Genomic DNA, 26,815 nt, shown 5'->3' on the forward strand with positions numbered 1-26,815 from the left:
CCCAGTCTGACCTATCACCCTCACCTTGACCTCTTTCCACCTATCGCATTTCCTACGCCCCTCCCCCAAGTCCCTCCTCCCTACCTTTTATCTTAGCCTGCTGGACACACTTTCCTCATTCCTGAAGAAGGGCTTATGCCCGAAATGTCGATTCTCCTGTTCCCTGGATGCTGCCTGACCTGCTGCGCTTTTCCAGCAACACATTTTCAGCTGTGAGACTCAATGACTCTACTTCCAATTTTAATTGGGGTGACACTGCTTAAAATCATTTCAACAAGAATTGGTGGAGATGGGGAATAACAAGTTTTTGAAAACACCTTTGGGAGTAGTTTATAGGTAGTTTATAGGTTTATAGCAAAAAATAATTAGAGCTAGTAGCAAAAACAATGTAATTCTTGTTCAGGATTTTAAACTTTGTATAGAATTGATCAATGAAATTGGCTCTCATGGTCTGGAGGATACATCTCTTGAAGCAATTCTTTGTGGAATCAACTGGGAAAAGTGATTTTAGATATGGTATTATATAATGGCACAAGATTAATTGGTAGGATCGTACCATAAGATCCGGGAAAAAATGGTCGCACTACAATCCATAATGAGTGTAAAAGGGACATACTCCAGTCCCAGACATGAACCTTAAACCTAAACAAAGCCAATCACATGGGTATGGGGGAAGATTTGGCATTACATTATTGGCCAAATAGACCATGGTGGCAATAAAACAGTCGAAAACATTTCATTTTAATTTTAAATGTTCAAGAAAAACACATTGCAGTACAGTAACAAAATCTCAATTAAAAGTATCTTCCTGTAACTTACCAAGAATATTAAACTTAGTATTAGATCAAAAGAGTCCATAGAATACAATCCCTACAGTGTGGAAGCAGGCCATTCGGCTCATTAAGTCCACATCAAGTGTCCGAAGAGCAACACATCCAAATCCACCCTATCCCCATAACCCTGCATTTCCAATCACTAATCCACCTAGCCTACACATCCTTGGACAATGTGGGTAATTTAGTATGGCCAATCTACCTAACCTGCACATATTTGGACTGCGGGAGGAAACCGGAGCACCCGGAGGGAACCCACACGGGGAGAATGTGCAAACTCCACACAGACAGGCACCACATATAAGGAATGAGCTGCCAGAGAACGTGGAAGAGGCGGGTACAATTACAACCTTTAAAAGGCATTTGGACAGGCACATGGATAGGAAATGTTTAGAGGGATATGGACCAAACCCAGACAAATGGGATCAGTTCAGTTCAGGAAATCTGGTAGGCATTGATTAGTGGCGCCAAGAAAATAAAAATTCAAACCTATGAACATATTCATTAAAAGCAGAAGTGGGTTACTTAGTGTTTTGAGCCTGCTCTGCTATGCAACAGACTGATCTGATTACTCTACACTTACACCCACCTCTGATCATTTTGATCTACTTGTTTAACAAGGTTGAGCAAATCAGAACATTTCCAAATATTTTGGAAATGATCACCCCATTAACAATAAAATTTCCATGCAATATCACATATTTGAAGTCTCCAATTTCCTTGTTGTTAAAATATTGGGGAAGACTTTGAGCTTTCAAACAGAGTTATAAAGGCACTTATGTGAATAGGGCCTGTTCTCAGCCATTGACACAATTCTACCCAAAACAACAGGTTTATATTCCATTCTGCAGACCAGGGGAATCTGCTCCACAAATTGTTAGCTACCAAGAATTATGATCTATTTGCATGAGGCCTTTCTGCAGTTATGCAAATCTAATTTTATTAAATTTGTTAATAAAAAGACAAAAGCACACCGTGTGAAAAGGATAATTTAAGCTACATCTTGAAATTGAATAAATCAGAAATCATTGACTTTGACAAATTTTTCCAAACTGCCTTCCTGCAGCCACAGGAGGTATTTTCCATGTACATTGTTTATAAATTTCAAGTTGCAAGCAGCATTGACTGACATTTTTTGATTTGATTTATTATTATCCAATGTACCACGGTACAGTGAAAAGTTTTGTTTTGTGTGCAGGACAGGCAGATCATATCACACACTGTGTAAGGTTAATAGAACAGATTGAGGAATACAATGTTGTGACTGCAGATATATGCATTTTTATTCACTACAGCCAATATACACTCAGATTGTATTTAATGGCCCTTACTGTGAACGTCTGTACATTCATTTTCACAGTACTCATACCCTGCAAATCTTCACTTTGCCGATCATCTCAAACACTACATATTTGCTCTCCATTGTTTCACCACTCTTACATGTGTATTCATCCTCTAATATTACCTCTCACACTGTACATGCTCCTTCATACTATTTCACTTACCTTAGGCTTACTCTCATACACACTGTGCACACACTTATTCACTACCCTATCTACTTTCATTACCACACACTATTCATAATCCCACCAGCTATTATGGTATATGCACCCATTATCAGGTAAAGTTACTGTCTTATAGTGTACAGCTGTGAGGAAAAGTTTTAACTGGGCAGGCAGGAGCATTGAACACGCCTGATGCAAACAGAGTGAGGCCAAGATAATTTTAATCTCTTAGCTTCAACAGTTGCCCCTCTGAAACAGGTGAAGGGTAGGCCAGTTACCTCTTCAAAGCCATTCCACTATTCAATGAGATTTTGACTGATCTATGACTTTTGCCATATAATATCTTTGGCTAAAGGTAACCATCAATCTCAGAACTAAAATTACTAATTGATCTCGCATCAACTGCCATTTCCAGATGAGAACTCTAAACTTGTACCACCATTTATTGTTTATGTTTACTATTTATTCTTTCATAGGATGTGGGTGTTGCTGGTTGGGGCCAGTATTTTTTCCTGACACAGATTGCGCTTGAGAAGGTGTTAGTGAGCTGCCGTCTGGAACTGCTGTAGACCATGTACGGTAGGCAGACCCACAATAACATTAGGGAGGGAATTCCAGGATTATGACTTTTTAGATTAGATTACTTACAGGGTGGAAACAGGCCCTTCGGCCCAACAAGTCCACACCGACCCGCCGAAGCGCAACCCGCCCATACCCCTACATTTACCCCTTTAACCTAACACTACGGGCAATTTAGCATGGCCAATTCACCTGACCTGCACATCTTTGGACTGTGGGAGGAAACCGGAGCACCCGGAGGAAACCCATTCCTCGACTTTGAAGGAAAGCAATACATGTGTGTACAGATCATTGAAAGTGGCAAGGCAGGTGGAGAGAGCAATTAATAAAGCATATGGTGTTCTCAGTTTTATTAATAGGGACATGGTTACAAGGGCAAGGAGGTGATGTTGAACTTGTTACAACTCATGTGGAGTATTGTATACAATTCTGGGCATCAGAATGATGTGAACTCATTGGAGAGGGGAACAGAAGTGGTTCACCCAAATGATTCCAGGAATAAGGATAGATTGAAGAGGTTCAGAATGTTCCCCCTGGATAGAAGGCAGCAAAACCATGAGTGGGCTGGCTGGAGTGAAACTGTTCCCATTCAGAAAAGAATCAGGAATGAGAGGGCATAGATTTAAAGTGATTTGCAAAAGAAGCAAATGTGATGTCAGAAGAAAATGATTTAGCTCAGTGAGTATTTAGGTATGGAATGCACTGCCTGCAGAGGCAGGTTCAATTGAAACATTCAAGAGAACATTGGATAAAACATGATAATAATGTGGAGAAAGCAGGAGTTTGGTACTAGATGATAATGCTCATTTAGTAGAGTCGGGGAAATCTCCATGGACTGAATGGTCTCCTACATTGTATTTCTGTAATTCTATGAAATTAAACTCAAGTAACTTTCTGGAGGGAAATGGAGAAGTTCCCCACGGTAGTGTCGTAATCCAACTATCTTCAGCTACTTCATCAACGACCTTCCCGCCACCATAATGTTATAAGTGGGGATGTTCGCCGAAGGTTACATAATGTTCAGCACCATTCGCTACTCCTCAGGCACTGAAGCAGTTCACGTTCAAATGTAGCAAGGTCTCAAAAATATCTAGACTTAGGCTAACAAGTGGCAAGTAACATTCAATGGCATTTCATACTTGAAGTCCCCACTATCAACATCTTGGGGATTACTATTGACCAGAAACTGACTTGGACTCTCTATTCAATATAGTTGCTAAAAGAGTGGGTCAGAGACTAGAAGTCCTGCAGTGGGTAACTTACCTCCTGACTCCCCAAAGCCTGTCGACCATCTATAAGCACAAGTCAGGAGTGTGATGGAATTCTCCCCACTTGCCTGGATGAGTACAGCTCCACAACACTGAAGAACCTAGACATCATTCAGGATAAAGCAGCCACTTGATTGGCATAACATCCACCAACATAAACTTCCTCCACCACCGAAGCTCAGTAGCAGCAGTGTGTACTATCTATAAGATGCACTAACAGAACTTCACCAAAGCTCCTCACACAATACCTTCCAAACCCACAACTACTTCCATCTCGAATGACAAGGACAGATACATGAGAACACTTCCCACTACTCTATGCCACTCACCATCCTGCCTAGGAAATATCTCACCGTTTCTTTGCTGTCACTGAGATAAAGTGAGGGCTGCAGATGCTGGAGATCAGAGCTGAAAATGTGTTGCTGGAAAAGCGCAGCAGGTCAGGAATGAAGAAGGGCTTATGCCCGAAACATCGATTCTCCTGTTCCTTGGATGCTGCCTGACCTGCTGCGCTTTTTCAGCAACACATTTTCAGCTTTGCTGTCACTGAGTCAATTTTTTGGAATTCCCTCCCTGATGGCATTGTGGGTCTACTTACAGCAGGTGGACTGCAGTGGTTCAAAAAGACAGCTCACCACCAACTTTTCAAAGGCAACTAGGGTGGGATAATAAATACCATCCCAGCCAGCGATTCCCATAAGTGAACAACAGACAAAAATCCCACATCCTCACTGCAAATGCTGAATAATTTCCCTGTCACCAATTCCACATTGCAGATTCACACACCCAGCAGACTCACTCACAAACTGTACGTTCTTGTGTTGAACGCTCGCAATGTCGTTACAAACCCTCCCCCACCTCGAGTCTCCAACCTCTCACGCTTCCATCCTGCCATACACTCAACTCCCGCTGGCCTGAGAGTGGTATTGCACCGAGGGGTGGGGTTTGCAGAACGCGACACCAGCGACAGCTTATATAAGGAGGCGGAGGCGCAGCGCCGGGTGGGCAGTAGCTGAGAAAGAGACACAGAGAGTGTGTATTCGTCTGTGGGCGATATTAGCGAGAGGCGCACATCTAACACGGACTGGGAGCGAAAGACAGGAGTCTGGGGGAAATAGACACAGAGAAAGGGAGACAGACACACAGAGGGAGAGAGACATATACACCACACAGATCTAAACAGAGGGAGGCACAAGTAGATACAGACGTACGTACAGAGAGAGAGAGATACACAGACACACACACACACAGTACTTTGAGGAACATGCCGAGGCGCTGCTCCAGGAAGGTGGTGTTTAGCTTGTTAGCTGCAGCTTTCACTTGCCTACTGTTGCTGCTCCTGCCAGACCAAGGGCAGGGCCAGGCCGGCCACCGGGGGCTGGAGCTCCGGAGCCGTTCTCTGCAAAGCTGGGAGAGCCCCTGGCCAGAGGAAGAGGAGGTTGCGGCTGGAGCGCCGGAGCCGGCCGCCCGCAGCTTCAGGGAGTATTTCAGTGAGCTGAGCCGGGCCAGGGGCTCCGGGAGGAGGCTGCTGGAGCCAGAGCTGCCCGCCACTCCGCAACCTTTCCGGGACGATATCAGCGCCCGAGACCTGTTCATCGCCGTGAAAACCACCAAGAAATTCCACCGGGGACGGCTGGAGCTGCTGCTGGAGACCTGGATCTCCCGGAGCCGGGAACAGGTGAGCCGGACAGACAGAGAGACTCGGTGGGTCATCTGGAACAACTGCTACACACTCCCACAATAGCCGTCCAATGAGCACTGGCCGGGGGCACAGTCTGGGCACTGGGGCTGCGGCGAGAGGGCAGGGACTTGGTGCAAGTTGCCCAGGGAGTTGGCACTGGGGATTCAGGTTTGGCACTGGGTGGGCGCACGGGCTGCGAGGAGTGGGGGGGGGGGGGTGAAATAGTTAGGACGTGGGTATAAGGAGCCCAGGAAACTGGCTCTGGGATTCAGGTTTGGCACTAGGTGGGCACAGACGCTGCAGTCATACTGGGTTTGGGTGTAAAGTGATGGGTGTATGGCAGGGAAGAGATGGGCACTGGCTGAGACCGAGCTGGTTTTGTACAATCCAGCAGACCAAGCGGGCTCCCCTGCCTTTTCAACCCTGCTGCTGCCTGTGGCTACAATTACCTTTTTTCGAGTTTATTTCAAAGGCAACTGAGTTTGGAAGCATGTGGTCAGCCGCTGCCCCTCTGTGCATGGAATGGCATCAGCCGCACAAGAAAGTGAAGCCTTTTACCCACACCCCTCAGGGGGAGTCTGGCACACTCCTGTCGGCAAGGCTGCCCGGTTTGAATTTGCCGGGTGTTCTCACTCAGCCAGCGCACTGCAGCCTCACTTTAATGTTATGTTACTTTCGGCTGCTGCAATTGAAGTGTTTGTTCTCTGCTGCAGTCCTTCACCTTCCTCGTTCTCCCGCCTTTCCTACACTCCTTCAGTCTGTAGTTCACCCATTGTCCTGTACTCCAGGACGTTTATTGTTGAACTAAGTGCCAAGTGATGGGGAACAGGTTGCTTCATCTGACACTTTGTGCATGTTCTCATGTCTCCACAAGCACACTTTGTTGGGGAGACTTTTTAACTTCACAGAATCTGCCCTGCAGTAGCTCAGGTTCAGCTAATGCAGATTAAAAACTAAACCATTCTGATAGCGGCTCAGTGTGGTAACGGTGCATTTAAAGTTTCTTAGTTACATATTTTAAATCACTTTAAACTATTAATGTGGGTAATCCTGGGCATTGTTAGCATTAGCATTGTACTTTTTGCATATTTCATTTGGAAGTAGCATTGACAGTGAGTTGCGTTGGAGATTGGGTTCATTTTAAAATATGCCCATAACTATACCAGCATCGTCTGTGTGTGTTTTCCTGCTTTAAAAAAGAGTAATTTCTAAGACATTATACTTTTTAATAAATGATGTTGTCTGTGGTCACAAAGGGAGGAGGGAAGGTCCTGTTTTTTTGTCCTTGTTAATGTGAGGGGAGAGAGAAGGACACAATCTTTATCTTTGCAGGACCCCTGGAGTGCTGAACTGAGGACTTCCACGCTCTGTCAGCCTTAACCTGATTAATTAGAAAGTTTAACAGAAACCAAAGGCTTTAAACAACTAGCCTGAGCTGAATGCAGAATTAGGCTGGGAGCAGAGGGCGTGGGTTTAAGTTCCCAGGGACCAGTGACAACTACAATAAGAAATAGACAGGAGGGGAACGTGAGAGTATTTGAGAGCTGCAAACCTTCCAGGTTTGAAGATTATTTGAGTGAGACAGTGCAGAGAACCTCTGCTTAGATAAACAGTATGCACTGTTTCCAACAGAGCTAATGATTAAATTGCGCTATCCATGTTGTACTTTCCCAAATAATTCTTTTCAAAAGATGGGCTTAATATCTGAACTTTACACACAGTAAAGGGGAAATGGAAACCTGTTTATTTGGTTCTAAACTTCATCCACTGCCTCACTCCCATTCACCCATGCACACCTTCAGATACACTCCCCCCCCCCCCCCCCCCCCCCACCCCCGCGGGAATTCGGAGGATTGGGCCATGTAATGTGATTAGTGCCGGTGCTCACTTGGTTTGACTTGACCGCGCTTGTCAGTTGTAAATCAGACTCTGGGGATTTGACTATCATGCTTTCAGACCGATAGTTGCAACAAGAAAAGGCGGCAGAATTTGAACAGTTTCTGTGCCGTGGGAAGATACTGTGGGACAATTGTTCCCTTCAAGCCCTGACACTTTCGGAAATTACTTGGGCTAGGACCTTTTTTAAAACAAATTTCCTATGAGGTGAAACGGATCCAGTAGGAATGTTGTGATGGTAGGAAGAGGTTTATAGAAGTTCCAGGGTCGCAATTTGTAACTTCGCCAAAGCAAGTACATTGGAAATCCTATTGAATTCCAGTCACTGTCAAAGTTTTGTACCTGCTGAATGTAGTTACAGCAGCTTCTGGGTTGAAACACAAGTATTTAAAATGTCATTAGTGTTGAAGGGGTTTGTTACGTACATATGCTTGAGGTACAGTACATCAATAGAATAGATCATTTTCCGTTAATATCACAGACTCAGTACAATTGAAAGGAGCTGTTTCATGTACGTTGCTGTGTTAATCAGATTAGAACTTTTGTTTGGACTAATCCATCGACAGAACCTCATTTAAATTGCATGGCTGATAGTGTTTGAGTCAATTTTTCAACTGGCCATCAGGCCCCGTTTGTTCTTTATGGCTGTAGCAATGAGAGATTCAGAATCCACAGCATTATCCAGCAGGAGCTGTTGATCCCATAAAATCTGAAAGATAGTCACGTACTTTAATGTTAGTGGATTTTTAAACCCTGCACTCAAGTTAACAAAAGCTTCACTTGAGCAAGTTGAAGCTCTGTGGTTTGACGTGACAGTCACCTTTTTAAAAGATTCATTTTTAACTCTATGATAGATTTTTGTTAGCCTGGCCTCTGATGCTTCTTAGCTTTGTGAGTAGTTCAGCCTGTATCCTGAGCTTGAGTAATTGTGGTTCAGCTCTCACGCTGTCTCCTTGAAGACTAACAAAGCCCTTTTCTAAAACTAGAGAATGGAACCCTGGCCTCTTGTGCTGGGCTTTCCATGGGAACGTAGGAGACGAAGCTGTGGATTTGGAAAGGAAAGAAGCGGAGGTCAGGTTGCTTGGCGATGGAAAGGAGTTCCCAGCTCACTGATGCTTGGAGAGTGACAGTAAATGGTTCCCACCTCCTCACAGCCAGACCAGCATTGGCTGTGTTTTTAATGGCTACAGTAGTAGATGATTTGGGTTGTGTTAATATAGTTGCAGGAGAAACCAGTGATAGTCACTCCTATAACCACTTTATTGACATATTGAGACATTAAATTTAATGTACCTGCATAACATCAAAAAGGTGTATCTGTCTTAGATGTCAAGTCTTCTGTGGGTATTGGTGACAGTCCAATTGCAATCATTGTGATGTAAGCAACGATAATGATGTATATGGGCCCTGTACACAGTGTACTGCATTCTTTAAATCAAAAATGATAGTGGCCTATAAAAACAAGCAAATAATAAATGTTTCATTATTTGAGAAAATATTCCATCACTGCTAACTAGTGAAATTTTGAGGTGTGCTGAAAATTGCAAAATATATACTGGAAAAGTATTGTGGTGACATATTTCTGCATAGTAAGAGGCAGTAACTGATACTCAAACATTTGACTTTGCCATGTTGCCAAATTCTGACAGTTGCTAAGATTTGGAATCATCTTTGAGAACATTTCATTCAACCTCACTATTGCAAGTCAGCGAGGGGAGAAAAAAACATGTATCTTTAAAAGTTTGTTTCCAATTAAGTAATGACTAAACTCACCTTCAGTTCCCATCCTTGACGTTTGCAGTCTCCCATTGGTTCCCATCAGCCTTGGTCTGAACTAGACTATCCAGTACATCAGTAGCTTGTTTGAACTGTTGTTGCTGAGTTCAAGCAGGGGAAGTGAGAGGTCAGTCACTCTCGACTCAGAAATGATGCATTATTTTGCTAGTCTATAGAAGCTCAGCCCGCTGGAGAAGCAGAGATTTTGGGGTCCAAGTATAGAAATCACCATGAGCTCCATGGCAGGAATAAAAAGTAATTAAAGTGTATTTAATTTGAGGATTGGCATATCAATGACTAGCAATGTCACTGTTCTATCAAACTCTGATTTGGAGATATCGGTGTTGGACTGGGAGTACAAAGTTGAATCACCTGATGAAGGAGCAGTGCTTCCAAATAAATCTGTTGGGCTACAACCTAGTCATAGAGATGTACAGCATGGAAACAGACCCTTCAGTCCAACCTGTCCATGCTGACCAGATATCCCAACTCAATCTAGTCCCACCTGCCAGCACCCAGCCCATATCCCTCCAAACCCTTCCTATTCATATACCCATCCAAATGCCTCTTAAATGTTGCAATTGTACCAGTCTCCACCACATCTGGCAGCTCATTCCATACATGTAACACCCTCTGTGTCAAAAAGTTGTTCCTTAGGTCTCTTTTATATCGTTCCCCTCTCACCCTAAACCTATGCCCTCTAGTTCTGGACTCCCTGACCCCAGGGAAAAGACTTTGTTTATTTATCCTATCCATGCCCCTCATAATTTTGTAAACCTCTACAAGGTCACCCCTCAGCCTCCAACGCTCCAGGGAAAACAGCTCCAGCCTGTTCAGCCTTTCCCTATAGCTCAAATCCTCCAACCCTGGCAACATCATTGTAAATCTTTTCTGAACCCTTTCAAGTTTCACAATATCATTCCGATAGGAAGGAGACCAGAATTGCACGCAATATTCCAACAGTGGCCTAACCAATGTCTTGTACAGCTGCAACATGACCTCCCAACTCCTGTACTCAATACTCTGACCAATAAAGGAAAACATACCAAACGCCGCCTTCACTATCCTGTGACTCCACTTTCAAGGAGCTATGAACCTGCACTCCAAGGTGTCTCTGTTCAACACACTCCCTAGGACGTTACCATTAAGTGTATAAGTCCTGCTAAGATTTGTGTTGTGATTTTTAATTCTGTAAAACTCTGGTTAGACTCTGTGGAATACTGTGTTCAATTTTGAACAGTGTGGGAGGGATGTAGAACTGAATGATATTGGGGCTTTAATTATGATTGAAGTTTACATACTCCCAATCCCTGAGTATAAAAGATTAAAGGGTAACCTAATGACGTTGTTCAATAATGACTAATTGAAGGATTTGATAGGCTAGATAGTGAGTGTCTCCGACTAAAGGGAGAGTCCACAACAAAAACATAACCATAAAATTGTAGTTACCCATACCAACAGAAATATTCCCAGAATGATGGTTCATCTAAATCCTCTGGATACCTGGCACGCGCACTCCCAGAACGCAGGTCATTTGGAAAAAAACATTGTCAACAAATATATGAAGGGGTGTAGGGCAAAGAATAGGTAAATCGAATTGAGGAGCAGATCAGCGGATCTAATTAAAATGCAGAAGCGACTTGCACAGGCTGAAGGATCCGATCCTGCTCCTAACACTGCCTTTCTGATTAGTCGTCCTTGACGGACATCTAAATGAAGCGAATAGTTGTCTTTCCTGCTGCACAGTTTTGTGCCCAGTTTTTCGGCGTTGCTGAGAGCCAATTGAAATGTGACTAAAGTTGAACCGTGGAGCTCTGAACAAGTTGCTTGTCGGGAACGTCCGTCGGGTGCAGCCTGAGCCTCCAGGGCGGCTCCGAAAGCCTTGCAGCTGCCACCTGCGCTGGTCCCCCGTGTATCATCTGGACACAGTCTGCGGCAGCTGAGTCGCTGTTGCATTGTTCCTCTTGACTTCTATTCAGATATGTGAGTGTTTTTTTTTCAAATTTAAAAATAATGGTGTTGGGATCAGAAAGGAAGTCACTAGGAAACAGTGTAAGTTATTTTTTGCTAAAGCTATGTGCAAAAAATGTAATTGAGTTGCACTTTTTTTTGGATAAAGCACAGTGCTAAAGACACTCCTTGTTATTTCCACTTGATGGCTGGATGGTGGGCTGTTTACAAATCCCAGCAGTTAACATGTGTGCTGACTGCGTTTGTTTTATTGAATAGCGTGGCAGGAGGTGGGATGGGGCGAATTGTTTTGGAAGGGACCGCCTCCCATGAGTCTTGCTGTAAAGCATCTGTCAAGTGTTCCTTCACCCTATCCATCAAACAAAATAAATTTCTCCCTCCTGGTTCACCCCATATCTCCCGAGGGTGGTCAGTTCCGCGCATCCCTTGGGAGGGTTAGGCTCTACGGTCTTTTGCTCAGCACACTGTCCCCACCCCCTCTTCTCCTTCAATAAGCAGATTCAATGGAGGAGTTTAATAGCAGAAGGAGCTGGTTGTGGCTGCCTTGAGTGTACTAACTCCAGTGAATAATTTTAGTTAAACCAAGAGACAAAGGTTTACATCGCTGGAATGAAACAGCTGGTGGGATGGCAAAGGATAAAGATCTGGGAGGGTAAAGGGAGTGACACTGGCAAATAAGAGCTTGAAGTCCCAGCTCCCATCATGAGTGGAAATCCTCATGCTTTTCCTGCCATCTCTCCTGAACCAGCCTGCTCATGTTACTAGGATTTCTCAGAGCTGGGAGCACTGCAATTTTTGTACTAAGTGCCCATTCTTTGTGTGTGAGCCCTCACAAGGCCACAAGGGTTGGTTAGAATTTTAGAGAGGTGGCCATTACAGCTCATTACCAATTTCTCAGCATTTGTAAAGTTTATGGTTAACATTGAAAAGAATCTGTGAAAATCCGATTGTTATTTTCTTTAAGTTCAACCTCCTACTGAATGCAAGTTTGTTTAAATTTGAACTTGCACCTCAACAGTCCTTGTGTTGATGTTTGCATTCCTCTCCTGGTACGTTTCTCAATGTCTCTTTGGCAGTTGGAGCCCAGTATTCTGTTTACTGTGTACAGTATAAACACTGATCCGGTGGATCCAAGATCTATCTCAGGCCAGATCAGGCCAGTTCCAGCTCCGGCCAGTTCCAGCTCCATTCCAACTGGTTTAACCCCAGCAGGCTCTTTTGCCTAAGGAAGTCTTTTTTCCAAAAAGAAAAGAGCACTTTCTACTGTCTGTTTATCTTGTGGAAGCTGGAATGTGCAAAGCGTGTGGCAAAATGAGCTGATGGTTGTTTGAGCAAGAGTGTGGCGGCATCTGGAGCCTCCCCTCTGCAGCTATCAATTCACCTGTCAGAGACTGGGAGGAGAGCTGAGGCATTCGGCTCCAGGCTTGGCGTGTGCAGCAATGAGCCGAGGATCGACTCGGCTTTCACTAGGCACGCTCTCCTCCAGCCCTGAGGCACACAAGTGTCAGCAAATCAGCAACAGCACTACAGAAAGCAGCAAAGGCTGTGTGTAAAAGCAAAAAAGACTGCTTCAAATTCTTGATGAAATCTGTTGTAATGTACAATCCAATCCTAAAGGCCAGTGAATTATGTACATTATATATATGGACAGCCTTTCCAAATATTGTGGTATGTGATTTTTAAGATTCTACTGGATCATTGTTATGTGGTGTTTCCCCCTTCTCAAGAAGCATTTAATTTAGTTTTGTAGTGAATTTTGTGATTGCTGACATTGCTATTGTAAATCTCCATAAGAAACCTTCCAAAATATCATCCTGCTCCAGCCAGCCTGCCAACTGTCTCAAGCAAAGCTGGGAGTTTGCATTTTGTCACCAAAGCTGTTAGGTTACTCAACTAGATTTTCAGCACATAATATTGTCATATTTGTCTTAATTTGTAGATAGGAGGTGGCACTGGTTCAGTGGTTAGTACTGCTATCTCTGTGCTTGGGACCCAGGTTTGATGAGAAAGTGAGGTCTGCAGATGCTGGAGATCAAAGTTGAAACTTTATTGCTGGAACAGCACAGCAGGTCAGGCAGCATCCAGGGAACAGGAGATTCGACGTTTCGGGCACAGGCCCTTCTTCAGGAATAGGCCTGTGCCCGAAACGTTCCTGAAGAAGGGCCTGTGCCCGAAACGTCGAATCTCCTGTTCCCTGGATGCTGCCTGACCTGCTGTGCTGTTCCAGCAATAAAGTTTCAACCCAGGTTTGATTCCAATCTCTGGTGACTATGTGGAGTTTGCACATTGTTTGGGTTTCCTCTGGGTTCTGGGTTCTGATTTCTTCCCACAAACCAAAGATTTGCAGGTTGGGTGGATTGGTCATGGGGAAATGCAGAGTTAAAGTGATGGTGTGGGTCTTGGTGGGCTGCTCTTTTGAAGGGTAAGTTTGGACTCGATGGGCAAATGGTCTTGGTTCCACACTGTAGGGATTTTATGCGTGGTTTGCTTGGCTTCACATTTTATTGTGGCCTGTTTCACCAGCATCAACTCTGCTCTTGATTTGCAATCTGCCACAGTCCTAATCCTTCAAAAGTGAGCATCTGAAAATAATCCAGATTTTAGTAGGATCCAGATCCCAATCCAACCCAAACCTAGATTGTCAAACTGTTTCAAATGTTTGCCGCCTTCCTGGGCAGTGATGCGTCCATGTTTTACATGGACCTTTTTATTTCAGCTTTGCCAAGCTTATGTTGCCTGCACCGCCTTCTGTTTTTGAGCTTATCCACAGAAAATGACTTCCTGTCTTTTTCTCAGACCTGGCTGACTTCATTGTTGCTAGTTCCTCCAGTGTGCCTTCCTGTCTTGGCTGCATTGAATGCTGAGAGAAAACAATGTGTAATTCCCAGTTGGAAGAGAAGAATAGGCTACAGAGTGACAATAGTGCCAGAAAACAATGACTATTTGCTTCAACACAAAAGTATCTTGTGAATGGATTCAGGTAAAATGAAAGCCCTATTCTTCTGAAAGAGCTGGATTTGTGGAAGTGTGGCAGTGTTAAACAATTCTGTCTTGCGGAAGGAATAATAAAGCAATATGAGCCACACGTTAAGCTGAGGGCAATTTTTATGCCACTGACTGAAGTAAAGGCTATTGAGTGTGGCAGTTCACCAGAAGTGTAGGTTCAACTGAATGAGTGTAGGTTCATTCTTTTATGTTGGTATTACTATGTTTATTTGCTCACAGAATTGTAACACCCGGGGAAACAGGCTTCAGCTCTGCAGATGACTCCCACTTTCAAAGGTGTAGATGTGCCAACAGCAATATTAATGCTTAAGGGCAGGAATGAGAACAAGAACTTGCAGGCACAGCAGACAGTGTTTAACTCGAATCCTGTGCACTCAATCTATGATTGAGCTAATTATAGTTGATTAACTTGAATGGTAACCAGTCTGTTGGTTTCCAGTATCTGCAGTCATTGTTTTTACCTAGTTGATTTTAACCCTGCTGCAGTAGAACCAGGTAGGCTGGAGTGCGTAACATCAAATTAAACTAAACTTGGAAGCAAGAAAAGAAACAGAGGGTAAAATGACGCATTTTTGAAGATTTTTTTAAAAAATGCAATGAAGGCAAAATACTGCAGCTGCTGAAGATCTGAAATAAAAATAAAGTGCTGGGGCAACTCAGCACATGCAGACAGAGACTGAGTGAATATTTCAAGACCAGAACAACTGAAGAACATTTGATACATCAATTATATGAAATGAGTTCCCCTGTCAAGACTGCTGTTTGAAGCCAGTTTCCTGGCTTGCTACCGATGCGGAAAATGCTTGTGCAGAGCCAGCAGGAAGGGCAGCAATGGGGGAAGTGATAACTGCAGAGTTCAGAAGCAGGCTCCGAAAGGGCTGACGTTGCAGCCCCCAGCCCTGCCCTTCCCTTCCTCCCCAGTGTCCTTGTAGGAGCCAGGGACAGTCCGGCTGCCTTCCACAATGCAGACTTGAGGGCCACGTAGCCTTTCCTGCATTTGAGAAGTTGGCAGCTGGATTCTCTCTGTTCAGAATTGTGAGCAGGAGGTGACAGTCATTCACACAGCCTCCACTCTTCAACAGATGGATGGAATCTCATGAAACAGCCTTCAGCATTTTTTTTCTTGGATTGAAGCTGGATGCTGTTTGCTCTCAAGATTTTGTTGCCTTTTCTTGTGTACTGGGTTTCCAGCCAAACAGAATTTTTTTTGCAGGAAAATTCAGATGATCCCTTTGATTTGCCTACTCAAGCTGCTGCTAACTGCAGCTTTCCTTTTCTCTTTTTGGAATTGTTAGTTGAACTCAAATCATGCAGCTCTGAATTGTGCCTGGATACATCTGGTGACAATCGGAGCAAGCCAGTAAAGGTCAGTTTCTGGATTTCTCCAGGTCCACATTTGGTTGCCACCACAAAAGATATCAACCTTTCAGAAATATAGAAAAGATAAATTAATCCTTTTAAGCAATATAGTCCTTTGAATCCTCAATTATCTGACAACAAACCAACATTGATATTCTTCACTTGACTCTGGGGTGGCCATTCCATTGGGTGATGCATTGCAGATTTTATCAACGATGTTTCTTAATCAGCTTGTTCATATCCTGAACCTGGGCCTTTTGGCCCAGAGAGTAGGCCATTACCACTGCATTGCAAGAGCCCTCAGTTTTATCTCATTTTTTTAATTCATTCTTGAGACGTGGTTATGACTGGTTGGGCCAGCTGTTATTGCCTGTCCCTAATTGCCCTTGAGAAGGTGGTGGTGAGCTGTCATCTTGAACCACTGCAATTTATGCTGTAGGATAGACTCTCCATCCCTTTTAAAGAGAATTCACAATTTTGACTCCATGACAATGAAGGAACAGTAATACATTTCCAAAGCAGGATGGTGCTTGACTTGGAGGGGAACTTGCAGGTGAAGATGTTCCTTTTTAGTTGGGCGTGGTCATGGGTTTTGAAGGTGCTGTCCAAGAATCTTTGGTGAATTTCTGCAACATATCTTACAGGGTATATCATGGCGCAACTGTGCGTCAGTTGTGGTGGGACTGGATGTTTGTGAATGTGGTGGCAAATAAGTGGCTTGCTTTGCCCTAGATGGGTTCCAGTATCTTGAACATTGTTGGAGCTGCACCCATCCAGACAAGTGGGGAGTATTCCATCACACTCTTGACTTGTGCCTTGTAGATGGTGGGCAGGCACTGGGGAGTTAAGAGGTACTCTTTGCAGTATTCCCAGTCTCTGACCTGCTCCTGTCACCAGTGTTTGTGGTGAGTTCAGTTGAATTTCTGGACAATTGTAATCCCAAGATGCTGAACATGTGGTATTCAGTGATGGTATCACTGTTGAATGCCAAGGGGCAGTGGTTAGATTGTCTCTTATTGGAAATGGTCATTGTTTGGCATTTGACATACCCAAATATGCAAGTTCAGACAGCAGTGTCAGGTTAGCAGTTGGGAGGTCACTGGATCCATTGTCATCTTTCCTGATTTAAGGGTGCTATTCCCCCCACTCAACAAAATCCCCCAATAGTTAACAGCTGGATAGACTGCAACTGAATCTGGATTCTTATGGATTTACACAATTTAGCAGCATGCCAAGCCAGTGGGAGATCTATATTCATATCAGTTGCTATATGGACCTCAGAGCTGGCATGATTATGGGTGGCAGGGTGTTCCTTAAGATTGCTCACTGAATCACATCAGGTGAATGTGCGCCTCTGACATTCCCCATTGTTCCAATCTATTTTGCATGCTGGTCTGTGCACCTTTCATGTGCAGGTGGCAGAATGGGTGGGCATGGGCACATTAAAGCTGCCTTCATTGTTAACTAGTTTCCCAGCATTCCAGCTGTTCTGGCTTGCACCTGAGGATTTGCCATTTGCGCAAGTTATGGGGGACTGCTGGTGTCTGGTAAGTTACCAAATTCTGGGGGAACAGGAGAAATTTGGAGCTTAAAGGAGAGCTTAAAGGAGAAATTTGGAAATAAGTTTCCAAAGCAAAGCTGATGTACCCTCAGCACTGAGGCACCATGTAAATATGTAGCTTTAAGGTGGCTGCCATTAGTTTTATTTACCCATTAGTTTGTTTTAAACAATTTAGCATTCAACTATATTTGTACATGATAAACGGATTAAGCATTCCCAGATAAGAATGAATTATTGTGAAATGTTATAGCTGGTCTGGCACGTTTTCCCTTTATCAACCTGTGATATTTGCAGTTGGAAATTTTTAGAATTATCAGGATCGACATAGAATGCGCGGCAGTAGGGGAAGGGTTAATTCATAAACAGCTAAATCTTCTCAACAGTTCATCCCACATTCCGTCAGTTTCTCCCAACAAATAAGGTCCACACATCGCCGCTGTGTTACTGATCCAAGCACAATGTGCATTGTTAGGTGAAAAGCTGGTAATGGAACGAGCAGGTGGCCAAGACTTTAACTAAAGTGCTGCCTTCCTCCAACACCACCCGCCCTCCTGTCCCTACCCCTCCCTTTCTCCCTTTTGTGTAAATTGCTCAGCTGTATGCTAATCGGTTAAACATGCTTTTAGTTTCCTCGCTGGCGACTTCATTCAAGCGCGGAATCCTTGCCATTGTGAAGAGAGTTTACCGAAGCCCTGCGTGCCTTGAATACACAGGGGCTAGTGCAGCAGATTTATGCTATTAGTTTCTCCCCCCCCTTCACTTGTTTTGTTTGCTTTCCCTCCCTCTGCCCCGTATCGGTGTGCTCCCTGAGCTCGACAGATGGTGTTGCAATCCCCACCCCTCTTGAGGTATTTGTCCTCCCCACCTCTCCCCGTGGGTGGGGTGAATCCTCAGCTGCCTTGCCTGGTAGTCAGTCTCCTCACGGTCCCAGCTCCACCCCCACTGCAAACCCAGCGGCAGCTCGAATTCTGTGAGCCGCCGCCTGAACTAGCCCCTTTTATTCAAACAGGGAGGTGAGCGGCTCGTGGGCTGAAAGACGCAGCCAGTCCTTGGCCCCGGGCCAAAGCCACATGAAAGTGAGTGCTGGGCCGCCAGTGACTCTAGGAGGCCATGCCGTTGTAGAGACACGCCCGGGCACTGGGCTGGCTAAGTATGCCGAGCAAAACACAGATGAGTGGCCCATAACCTCTGCCAGGTGGGGGCCTCACCCAGATGGTGAGTAGCTCTTTATCCACTGAGGGGATGAGACGGAGAAAGAAAGCACTTATGAGATTTCTTAAGACTCACTTCGATTGTCTTGGACTTTCATTTTTGCAAATAAGCTAACCTTTTCTCTTCAAGTTTTATATATCTTTTAAAAAAAGTGTAGATTGCAATCAATGGATGGTTAACATGTTGGCATTTTAGAGTGCTGGCTCGAAGGCCATTTCTGGGAGAATAGCTGTGCTTTTGGATGACAGGCTTCGCTACAATGGCCTTTATGTTAAGGGAGCCCAAGGGTCACCTCTGCTCTTTGTCTGCAGTTAGCTCCAGGCTGGGATGCTGCAGTGCTCTGAGCAGGTTGCTATGGAGAAAGCTCCAACAAAGCAGAGAGCAATACAACAGCCCTTTGTGGGGTGGCTTCCTTCTCATCGCTTCTCCCCCACCCCCTCAATCCTTCCTCTTCTCCTCCTCTCTTCTCCCCCCCCCCCCCCTCACCCTCCATCCCCATCAGCACCACCTTCCCTTCCCACCACCCCCACCTCACATTTTCGAGCTTGTTTGACTTGTTTAAGCAGCAGTTTGGAATAAACTTTGCATTAATCAGTCGATCCCAGCCTTGGTGATGCTGTGAATAAAAGCCAAAGCTGTCGAAGGGGAATGGACAAAGTCAGCAGGTGGAAATGGGCAGAGATTTGTCTCTTGTTTGGGGCCGGGGTGGAGAAATGTGTCAAATAACAATATTTGGACACATTGTATAAATATTCAGTGAAAGTTCTGGATACACCAGATTACCGATCTGTGTAGTTGTCAACAAAATAATGGTTACCGTTTTGGATTTAGAGAATTTACGTAACTAAATGCGGCAAAGTAGTTGAGGGATAAGTTGAGACTTAGATGTAGCCAAGTGCTCCATTTTCAATTTCTTCACCTCTTCCAGTAACACTGCCGCAGAAACATGAAGCCCTTTAGAATTGATCAGCCAGGTTCTTCGAGTAGATTTGAAATTCATTGTGCCCTTTGTTTTTTGTCCCCAGACATATATTTTCACTGATGGGGAAGATGAAGAGTTGAAGAGCAAGGCAGGTAAGCCATGAGAACTCTGTGGGGATATCACAAAAGGTCCTTGCTGTACACCTTTCCTCATGTTGGGGAGTTGGCAGGTGAGAATGAAAACCTATTGACCCCTAATTTGATGGGCCCAGCAATGACATTATAAAATGCATTGTTAACTGAGATCAATTCAGCAACAAAATTTGTTTTAATTTACAACAAAAGCAGCACGGTGACATAACCCTTGTTGATGAGCCTTCTTTCCAATCTGGGTAGTAGTGGCTTGTTAAATTGGTGAAACTGGTTAGATCCAGGAGTGAGTTAGCAGACTGGAGTCTGATTAAGTTGTCTGGTCCTCCTTGTGATCACTGACAAAATCAGGATTTGGCTCCAGCGGTGACCTGTCAGCTGTCCCAGGGGGTGGGGCAAAGCTGTGAAAGCCCCTGCTTTTTGAGCTTCCAAGTGTGACTGTGATGGATAGTTGTCAGTGTTTCATACCTCCGTGCCTATTGAGTGAAAACTTTCCCACTATCTGCCACCTGCTACAAGGGATGCCCTTGCATCAAATTAATTGAAAATGGGGAAAAAGCGAGGAGGGAAAATAAAGAACTGGTTGCTATAGGGATTCTGGCTGTCCTGAGAGAGCAGGAAAATGTTTAAGGGATTGGGTGGAAGGAGGCAGAGTGCCCTTGCAGGGTGACAGCACCTGTCTGCAAATTCAATTGTGCTCTTACCAAACACTACAGCTCAATCCTTAAGCCACATACGGGGTTGGATTTGCACAGAGTGGGCAAAATCCTAGACCAGTTGGAGGGTGGCAAGTGTTTTTTGTGCCTCTGGAGTTTTTACTCCATTTTCTTTGGACAGTTTCAAAGTATCACATCCTTTTCCAAAGCAGTGTAGGAAGCCAAATTCTGATTGTTTTTGGCTCGATTGTTTGACCCCAGGGTTCCTGAATTGTTTCTGACTGAATGTGATATATTTGTGGTGTGCCCTGCTGTTGTTCTGCAGCTCTTCACTTGGTCCTGTTGAGGATATTGTTGCTAATGTGTTTCCTTTCTCCCATCCAATAGCAGGCCACGTGGTGAATACAAACTGCTCAGCTGCTCACAGCCGGCAAGCACTTTCTTGCAAGATGGCAGTCGAATACGACAAGTTTATTGAATCAGGGAAAAAGTAAGTAAGAAGGGGGAATTTTACGTCTCTTTTTGGGGCGTGGGGGGGGTGCAGAACAGTGTAAATAAATCACGTGCAGCTCATCAATCTATCTAAAAAGCAGAGGAACTATGGAATGCTGTAGAGGCTTCAACATAAGTGCCCCCAAGAAAACTTGAATCTGGCAGGGCCATCTTCTCACTGTTGAATGCTGACTCCAGTATATGTGTGATAATTAAGTGCAAACAAGTCTGTGGGCTCTCTGCCCAGGACATGGCCCTGGGAGTTTGAGCCCAGGACATGGGCGTGGGAGTTCAAGCCCATAGATGAGTATTAGCTACAAGGACAATTTACTCATGGGTTAAAGTCACCCACAGGATAGTGAAAGTCACCCACAGGATAGTGAAAGTCAACGAATCCTGGGGAAGGACCATGAAAATGCCAGAGAAATGACGGACACCATGGGAATCTGGTTACATTCCAGACACAGGCTGTCGGACTTTGTAGTGTAGGATGGAATGGATGACCTGAGCCCAGTTTGAGCTCTGCTCGAGCCATCATGAAAGTTCAGGAAGTGATTTTAAGATTTTGGAAATATGTTCCTGTCATGCCGGCTGCCCAAAAACAGCCTTTCATCTTTTCTTCATGTCCACATTGTGTTAAGGCTAGTCCCACTCCCAGCCCTCTGTGTTTCTCCCATCCCACCCACTGCTACCAAGTCCTCTCCCTTCTGTTTCCCCCACACACCCCACCCACATTCTCTCTCCTCTCTGTCCCTCTTCAACTGTGCGCCCAACTGTTCATCTATATCATGGTCGTCTTGCATATATTTTGGACTGTATATATTATCAGGATGTTCAACTGAGGGCATCGCAGTTAAGATTGATCATGTTCCCAGTTTGATTCCTGCCAGAGAGAATGCAGTCTTTGGGAGTAGGAAAGCTCTGGGTTTCGCTTCGGCGGGTCGGTGTGGACTTGTTGGGCCGAAGGGCCTGTTTCCACACTGTAATGTAATCTAATGTAATCTAATTCCTGCCAGAGAGAATGCAGTCTTTGGGAGTAGGAAAGCTCATTTATTGATTGTTTATCCCTGCCCAACCACTGGGTTTTTTGGGATTATTTGAGCCAAGACTGAGCCTCAATGCTCAATGGCAACTATCACCTTGGGAAATCTAGATCACCAATCAACCCACAAATAACTGGACAAGTTGGATCTGTCTTGGATATAACTGTCTGGCAAAACCAGACCAACTGTAACATTGGTGAGAATGATGTTTTAGCTACACCCTATCACCATCCTGCACAGTCCGTATCAGTCCATGATCTTCGAGGGTAGTGAGTATTGGGATTGAAAATGACATGGGCATGGGTCAGGAAACAAGTAAGAGGTAGTATGAATGAAAAAGATGGGGGAGAATGAGATTGTAAGAGGGCAAATCGGTGGGGGGGGGGGGAGGAGGGGTGAGCGGGCAGATATGAGTGTAGCTGAGGTTAGAAGGCTATGGAGGGGGTGGAGAATGATAAATGAGAAAGACCAGGAGGGTGAACAATGGTAAACCATTGACACATAATGTTTTTTGTCTTGTGGTGCTGTTAACTGATGCCACCCTGTTGTCTTGCAGATGGTTCTGTCATGTTGATGATGATAATTATGTGAACACCCGAGCCCTGGTGAAGCTCCTTGCTCAATATCCCCACACCCAGGACATTTACATTGGGAAGCCAAGCCTGGATCGCCCCATTGAGGCTACTGAGAGGATCAGTGATAATAAAGTGGTAGGTGTGAATCTTCTACTGCATGAGTGAGGGTTAATGGGATCTCATGCCTCTGATAGTGCTGTACTGAGGGAGTACAACACGAGTGTTAGCTGAGATTTTTGTGCTCAGGTCAAGGAGTTAAACCATTTTAACTCTGGGGCATGAGTGCTACCAACAAAATCAACTAAGCCTTTGTGAAGGAGTTTGCATCCTGACTCATCCTCTCCCTGAATATGGGGTCACTTGGGGCATCTTGCTCACTCTTCATGTTGGTGCTTTTGGCACTGGGGCAGGGAGGACATTGCGTGGTATGATGTTGTTCAGTGAGTTATTCCATTATTTTCTTGCAGCGTCCAGTGCACTTCTGGTTCGCCACTGGTGGAGCTGGATTCTGTATCAGCCGAGGGCTGGCGCTCAAGATGAGTCCGTGGGCAAGGTATGAGCTGACAGTGACCAAACTTAGAGAATTTTGCAATTTGAAATCAAACATCTGTAGCTTGTTTTTGACTGGGATCATTTTACTACTTAAATGGAGTTTGACTATAAATAGTGCACCTTTTAATTAAACTCCCAACTAAGGACATGAGAAATATATTCCATGCTTGCTTTAGTAGACCTTGTTTATGTTTTGAAAATTAGACTTTAACCATGACTAAAGGAAACATTTAGATTATCATTCTTGGCTTTAAAAATCTACGTAACTAACGTAATTCAACCAGTTTTTAAGATGCAATTTGAAATCAAACTCTTTGTTGTGGTTCCCGATCCTTGACCCGAAAGCTGGGGATTGCTGTGTTGAATAGGTTGCAATGTGCCTAACCTTATTGTTTTTCCCAATTCTCCATAGTGGAGGTCACTTCATTAACACTGCGGAGAAAATCCGTCTTCCTGATGATTGCACCATTGGTTACATTATCGAGGCCATTCTGGGAGTGAAATTGATTCGGAGTAACCTGTTTCACTCTCACTTGGAGAACCTGCAACAAGTAATGAGGGGTGACATTTCCAACCAGGTACATGCCAATCAGCTGTTCAGTATTTAAATAATCACAGTGAAGAAGCAAGCAGGGTCTTTAACTGGACTGGTCTGTATTTCAGGTTACACTAAGTTATGGCACGTTTGAAAATAAAAGGAATGCCATTAATCTGAAAGGGGGCTTTTCCATTGAGCAGGATCCTTCTCGGTAAGTGAGAGATCCCATTTTGATGTCCCTGTGCTCCTGCTTACTGTATTAAAGTTTCCATCATTCATTCCTGTTGTCTTTTATCAATTTGTTTCTACTTTGTGGAAATGTGCTCTATGCAGAAACTTATTCAGGAAAACTCGCTTTTTATATTTAACCCACTCTTTGTAATTGACTCACTGTAGAACTATTGAAGAGACAAGTATTGATTTATACTGAACCACCCTTTAACTTCATGCTGTATCTCCAAGTCATCCCTTAATATCAAAACAATGTTAGCAGTAATGTCAGAAGGTATGGGTAGGAACTGTTCACTAGCCAAAACCACATATTACAAATATTGGTGTGCACAGCCCATGACTAGACTGTCATTAAAATAAATGATGAGAACCTAGAGAGCAGCAACTGTAACAAAGCACTATTCCCACCCACTATTCTGGTTGGAAGGGGTGGCATGGGGAATATAATTGTACCTTTAGTACAGTCAAGCATTGAGAATGGCCACACATGGTGAGTTTAACACAAGTTTTCCATGCTACAATTAGTCATTTGCAACTCTGTAGCAGAGGTCTTGCTCAACTGGTATCACAGCAGCCAAAGCAAACAGATCACCAGAAAAAAAGAGCCAAATGCTTCAGTTGAGCTAAGAGCGATAATGGATCTCTAACTTATTGAGATAGTGAATTCTGCTGGAAATTTATTCTTTGAAAGGCTGTGATGGATTTGTTTAGCAGCACAAGTTGATAAAGGTACAAGAGGAAACATCTGTCGCCCATTCAAAGCTCAATACTGTGTATCAAGTCTTTTTATTAAACAGTTGTGAATAAATGAAAATGAATATATTCTGGAAACTGATTGCAAGACATTCTAACTTTTGAGTGCCGCAAAAATTATTTCTCATGCAATTGTCCTAACTTATTTTTTTTTTTGCTCTGATTCTGTCTAGGTTTCGCTCAATTCATTGCCTCCTGTATCCTGATACCCCATGGTGTCCTCGCAATGTTACTTATTAACTTCTAACCTTGTCCCATGTAACCCTGGTATCTGAAGGGGATGTGGGGACCACTATGTCTGGCTGTGAAGCTCTTGTGTAGCTGTATTAATGCACATTGCTGGGTGGTAAGGCTGCTGTGCGGCCTGGATGTACCGATACCTTTAGTGTCTCCCTTCTGTTTGCAGTCGTGTATGGAACAAAGCCATGTTTTGAGTCCAAGCAGAACAGGAAGCAACAGAAGGCAAACAGACATCAAAGGATGTGTGATTGTGTGTGTCATGTAATTAATTTTTCCCCGAGTGTGAAATTGAAAGTGTTGCTGATGTATCGGCGAATCTTTAGGAATGTAAATGACTCCTCCTTTAACCAGCTTTAAATATTCACTGCTTTCCCTTGTGACATGCATTAGGATCATGTCAGTAGACTTAGGAAAGCTGCCTGTTGAACCATAAATACAGATGCTATGCAATGTGGTGAGGTTTCAAAGGTTTGATTACAATTGATGCTAAAACATGGGACTGAACAAGTCTGAAGAATGCAGAGTCACTTCCAAATTCTTAGGCTTGGAAAATAATTTTGTCTCCATACCGCCTGAAGTGCCAGTCAGGATTAAACATAATTGAGATCTCCTTTAAAAATAAATTTTCCATTTTGATATCTGCATTCGCACTCCTGTTGAGGTTATCCGTGGTTAAAGCTGGTGTTTAAGACTGGCTACTGGAGGATCTTAGACATGGCCTCTGATTATTGCTGAGGCTTGTCTGTACGTGAAAGCACTTTTTCTCCTTTCAAAATCCGATGGTTTCTAATGGTCTGGAAAGGAGTTGGCTGCTTGTGATACACTTCTGGGATGAATTTGGAAATGCGCTGCACTAACAGTTAATGGAATGCTACCTGAGAAATGGGGTTTGATTAATTCTATTAATTTGTAATGTTTTGCCATTTCAAATTAATGTTTTGAAATAGCACTTCATTGAAAGTGGCTGCAAAACAGTGTTTTACTTTTAAAAATTTTATAAAATCACTTATTTATAAATCCCAAAGGAGTTTTTGTTTTGCATCAAGTCTCAACATTTGGTTCAAGAGAGTATATTTTTGGTTTTAGGAAAAATGTTAATTTTTCACTTTTTAAAAAAAAATTTGAACGCCACTTGGATTTCGCTGCTCTTTTCACCTGCCCACCCTTTTTAAATTGAGGGTCAGATCATGCAAAGCCACTTACATTATCAGAACCACTGTCTAGATTGACAAAGTATTTAACCTGAAGGAGGCATCAGAAATGCTCTCAATTATATCTTTCACTTGTTTCCGTGCACCTTCACGGCTTGTAATTGATAACTGGCTGGGGAATTAGAAATTGCAGTGCTGGACTAGCATTCCCCATTGACATCTATGTCACGGAGATTACTTGTAGCATGTGCCAACAGTTAGAGCAACTTGTGCTGGGCAGATCAGAGTTTAGGTTTGATGGGTTCCTGATCTGTAAGACCCAGTTCTAAACTTGCTGATGTCTCTACTTTTGGGTCGTGAAAACCTATTTAAGTTTTTTTTTATCATCTTTTAAGTTAAAATTGCATCCTCCTTTTAAACCTTTAATTTGCCTCTTAATGACTCCTAGATATGTGCCACCCCTTTCCTCCTTGATTTCAGTGTAGGGGAAGGAATAAAAGGTACAAATTATCCCATTGAGTGTGTAACACTTAGAGCAGCGAGTGTCAGTCATGTTCTGTGATCATGACCCATACTGGGTTACTTGCATTGTGTATATACTTATCTGGACAGGATTTACTGTTCTTTTGTATGGCTGTATATTTGAAACGATTACTTAATAATCAGATCTTTCTGATGTGTAAAAACGTGATGTTTGAACTCTTAGAATTAATTGCTTCTTATTTATACTCCAGTATCTGGAAATGAGTGACTGTAAAACACTGTAAATACAATTACTGGCACTTGGGGTGGACCCTGAATGGTTACAATGAAAGCTGATGGATACACATCCTTTCCTTTCTAATAAAGGATTTTATTGGTTGGAA

General features: G+C 43.8%; 1 protein-coding gene across 1 annotated transcript; it reads left to right on the forward strand.

The window, feature by feature from the left end:
• The first annotated feature begins 5,177 nt into the window (after positions 1-5,177).
• On the forward strand, positions 5,178-26,815 carry lfng (LFNG O-fucosylpeptide 3-beta-N-acetylglucosaminyltransferase). The gene is made up of 8 exons (XM_043711114.1): positions 5,178-5,863; positions 19,673-19,721; positions 20,762-20,864; positions 22,466-22,619; positions 22,952-23,037; positions 23,449-23,614; positions 23,700-23,785; positions 24,732-26,815. Exons 1-8 carry the CDS (start codon positions 5,450-5,452, stop codon positions 24,796-24,798), a joined length of 1,125 nt encoding a protein of 374 aa, XP_043567049.1. The 5' UTR covers positions 5,178-5,449; the 3' UTR covers positions 24,799-26,815.

The sequence above is a fragment of the Chiloscyllium plagiosum genome, chromosome 21, assembly GCF_004010195.1.
Source record: "Chiloscyllium plagiosum isolate BGI_BamShark_2017 chromosome 21, ASM401019v2, whole genome shotgun sequence".
Taxonomy (NCBI): domain Eukaryota; kingdom Metazoa; phylum Chordata; class Chondrichthyes; order Orectolobiformes; family Hemiscylliidae; genus Chiloscyllium; species Chiloscyllium plagiosum.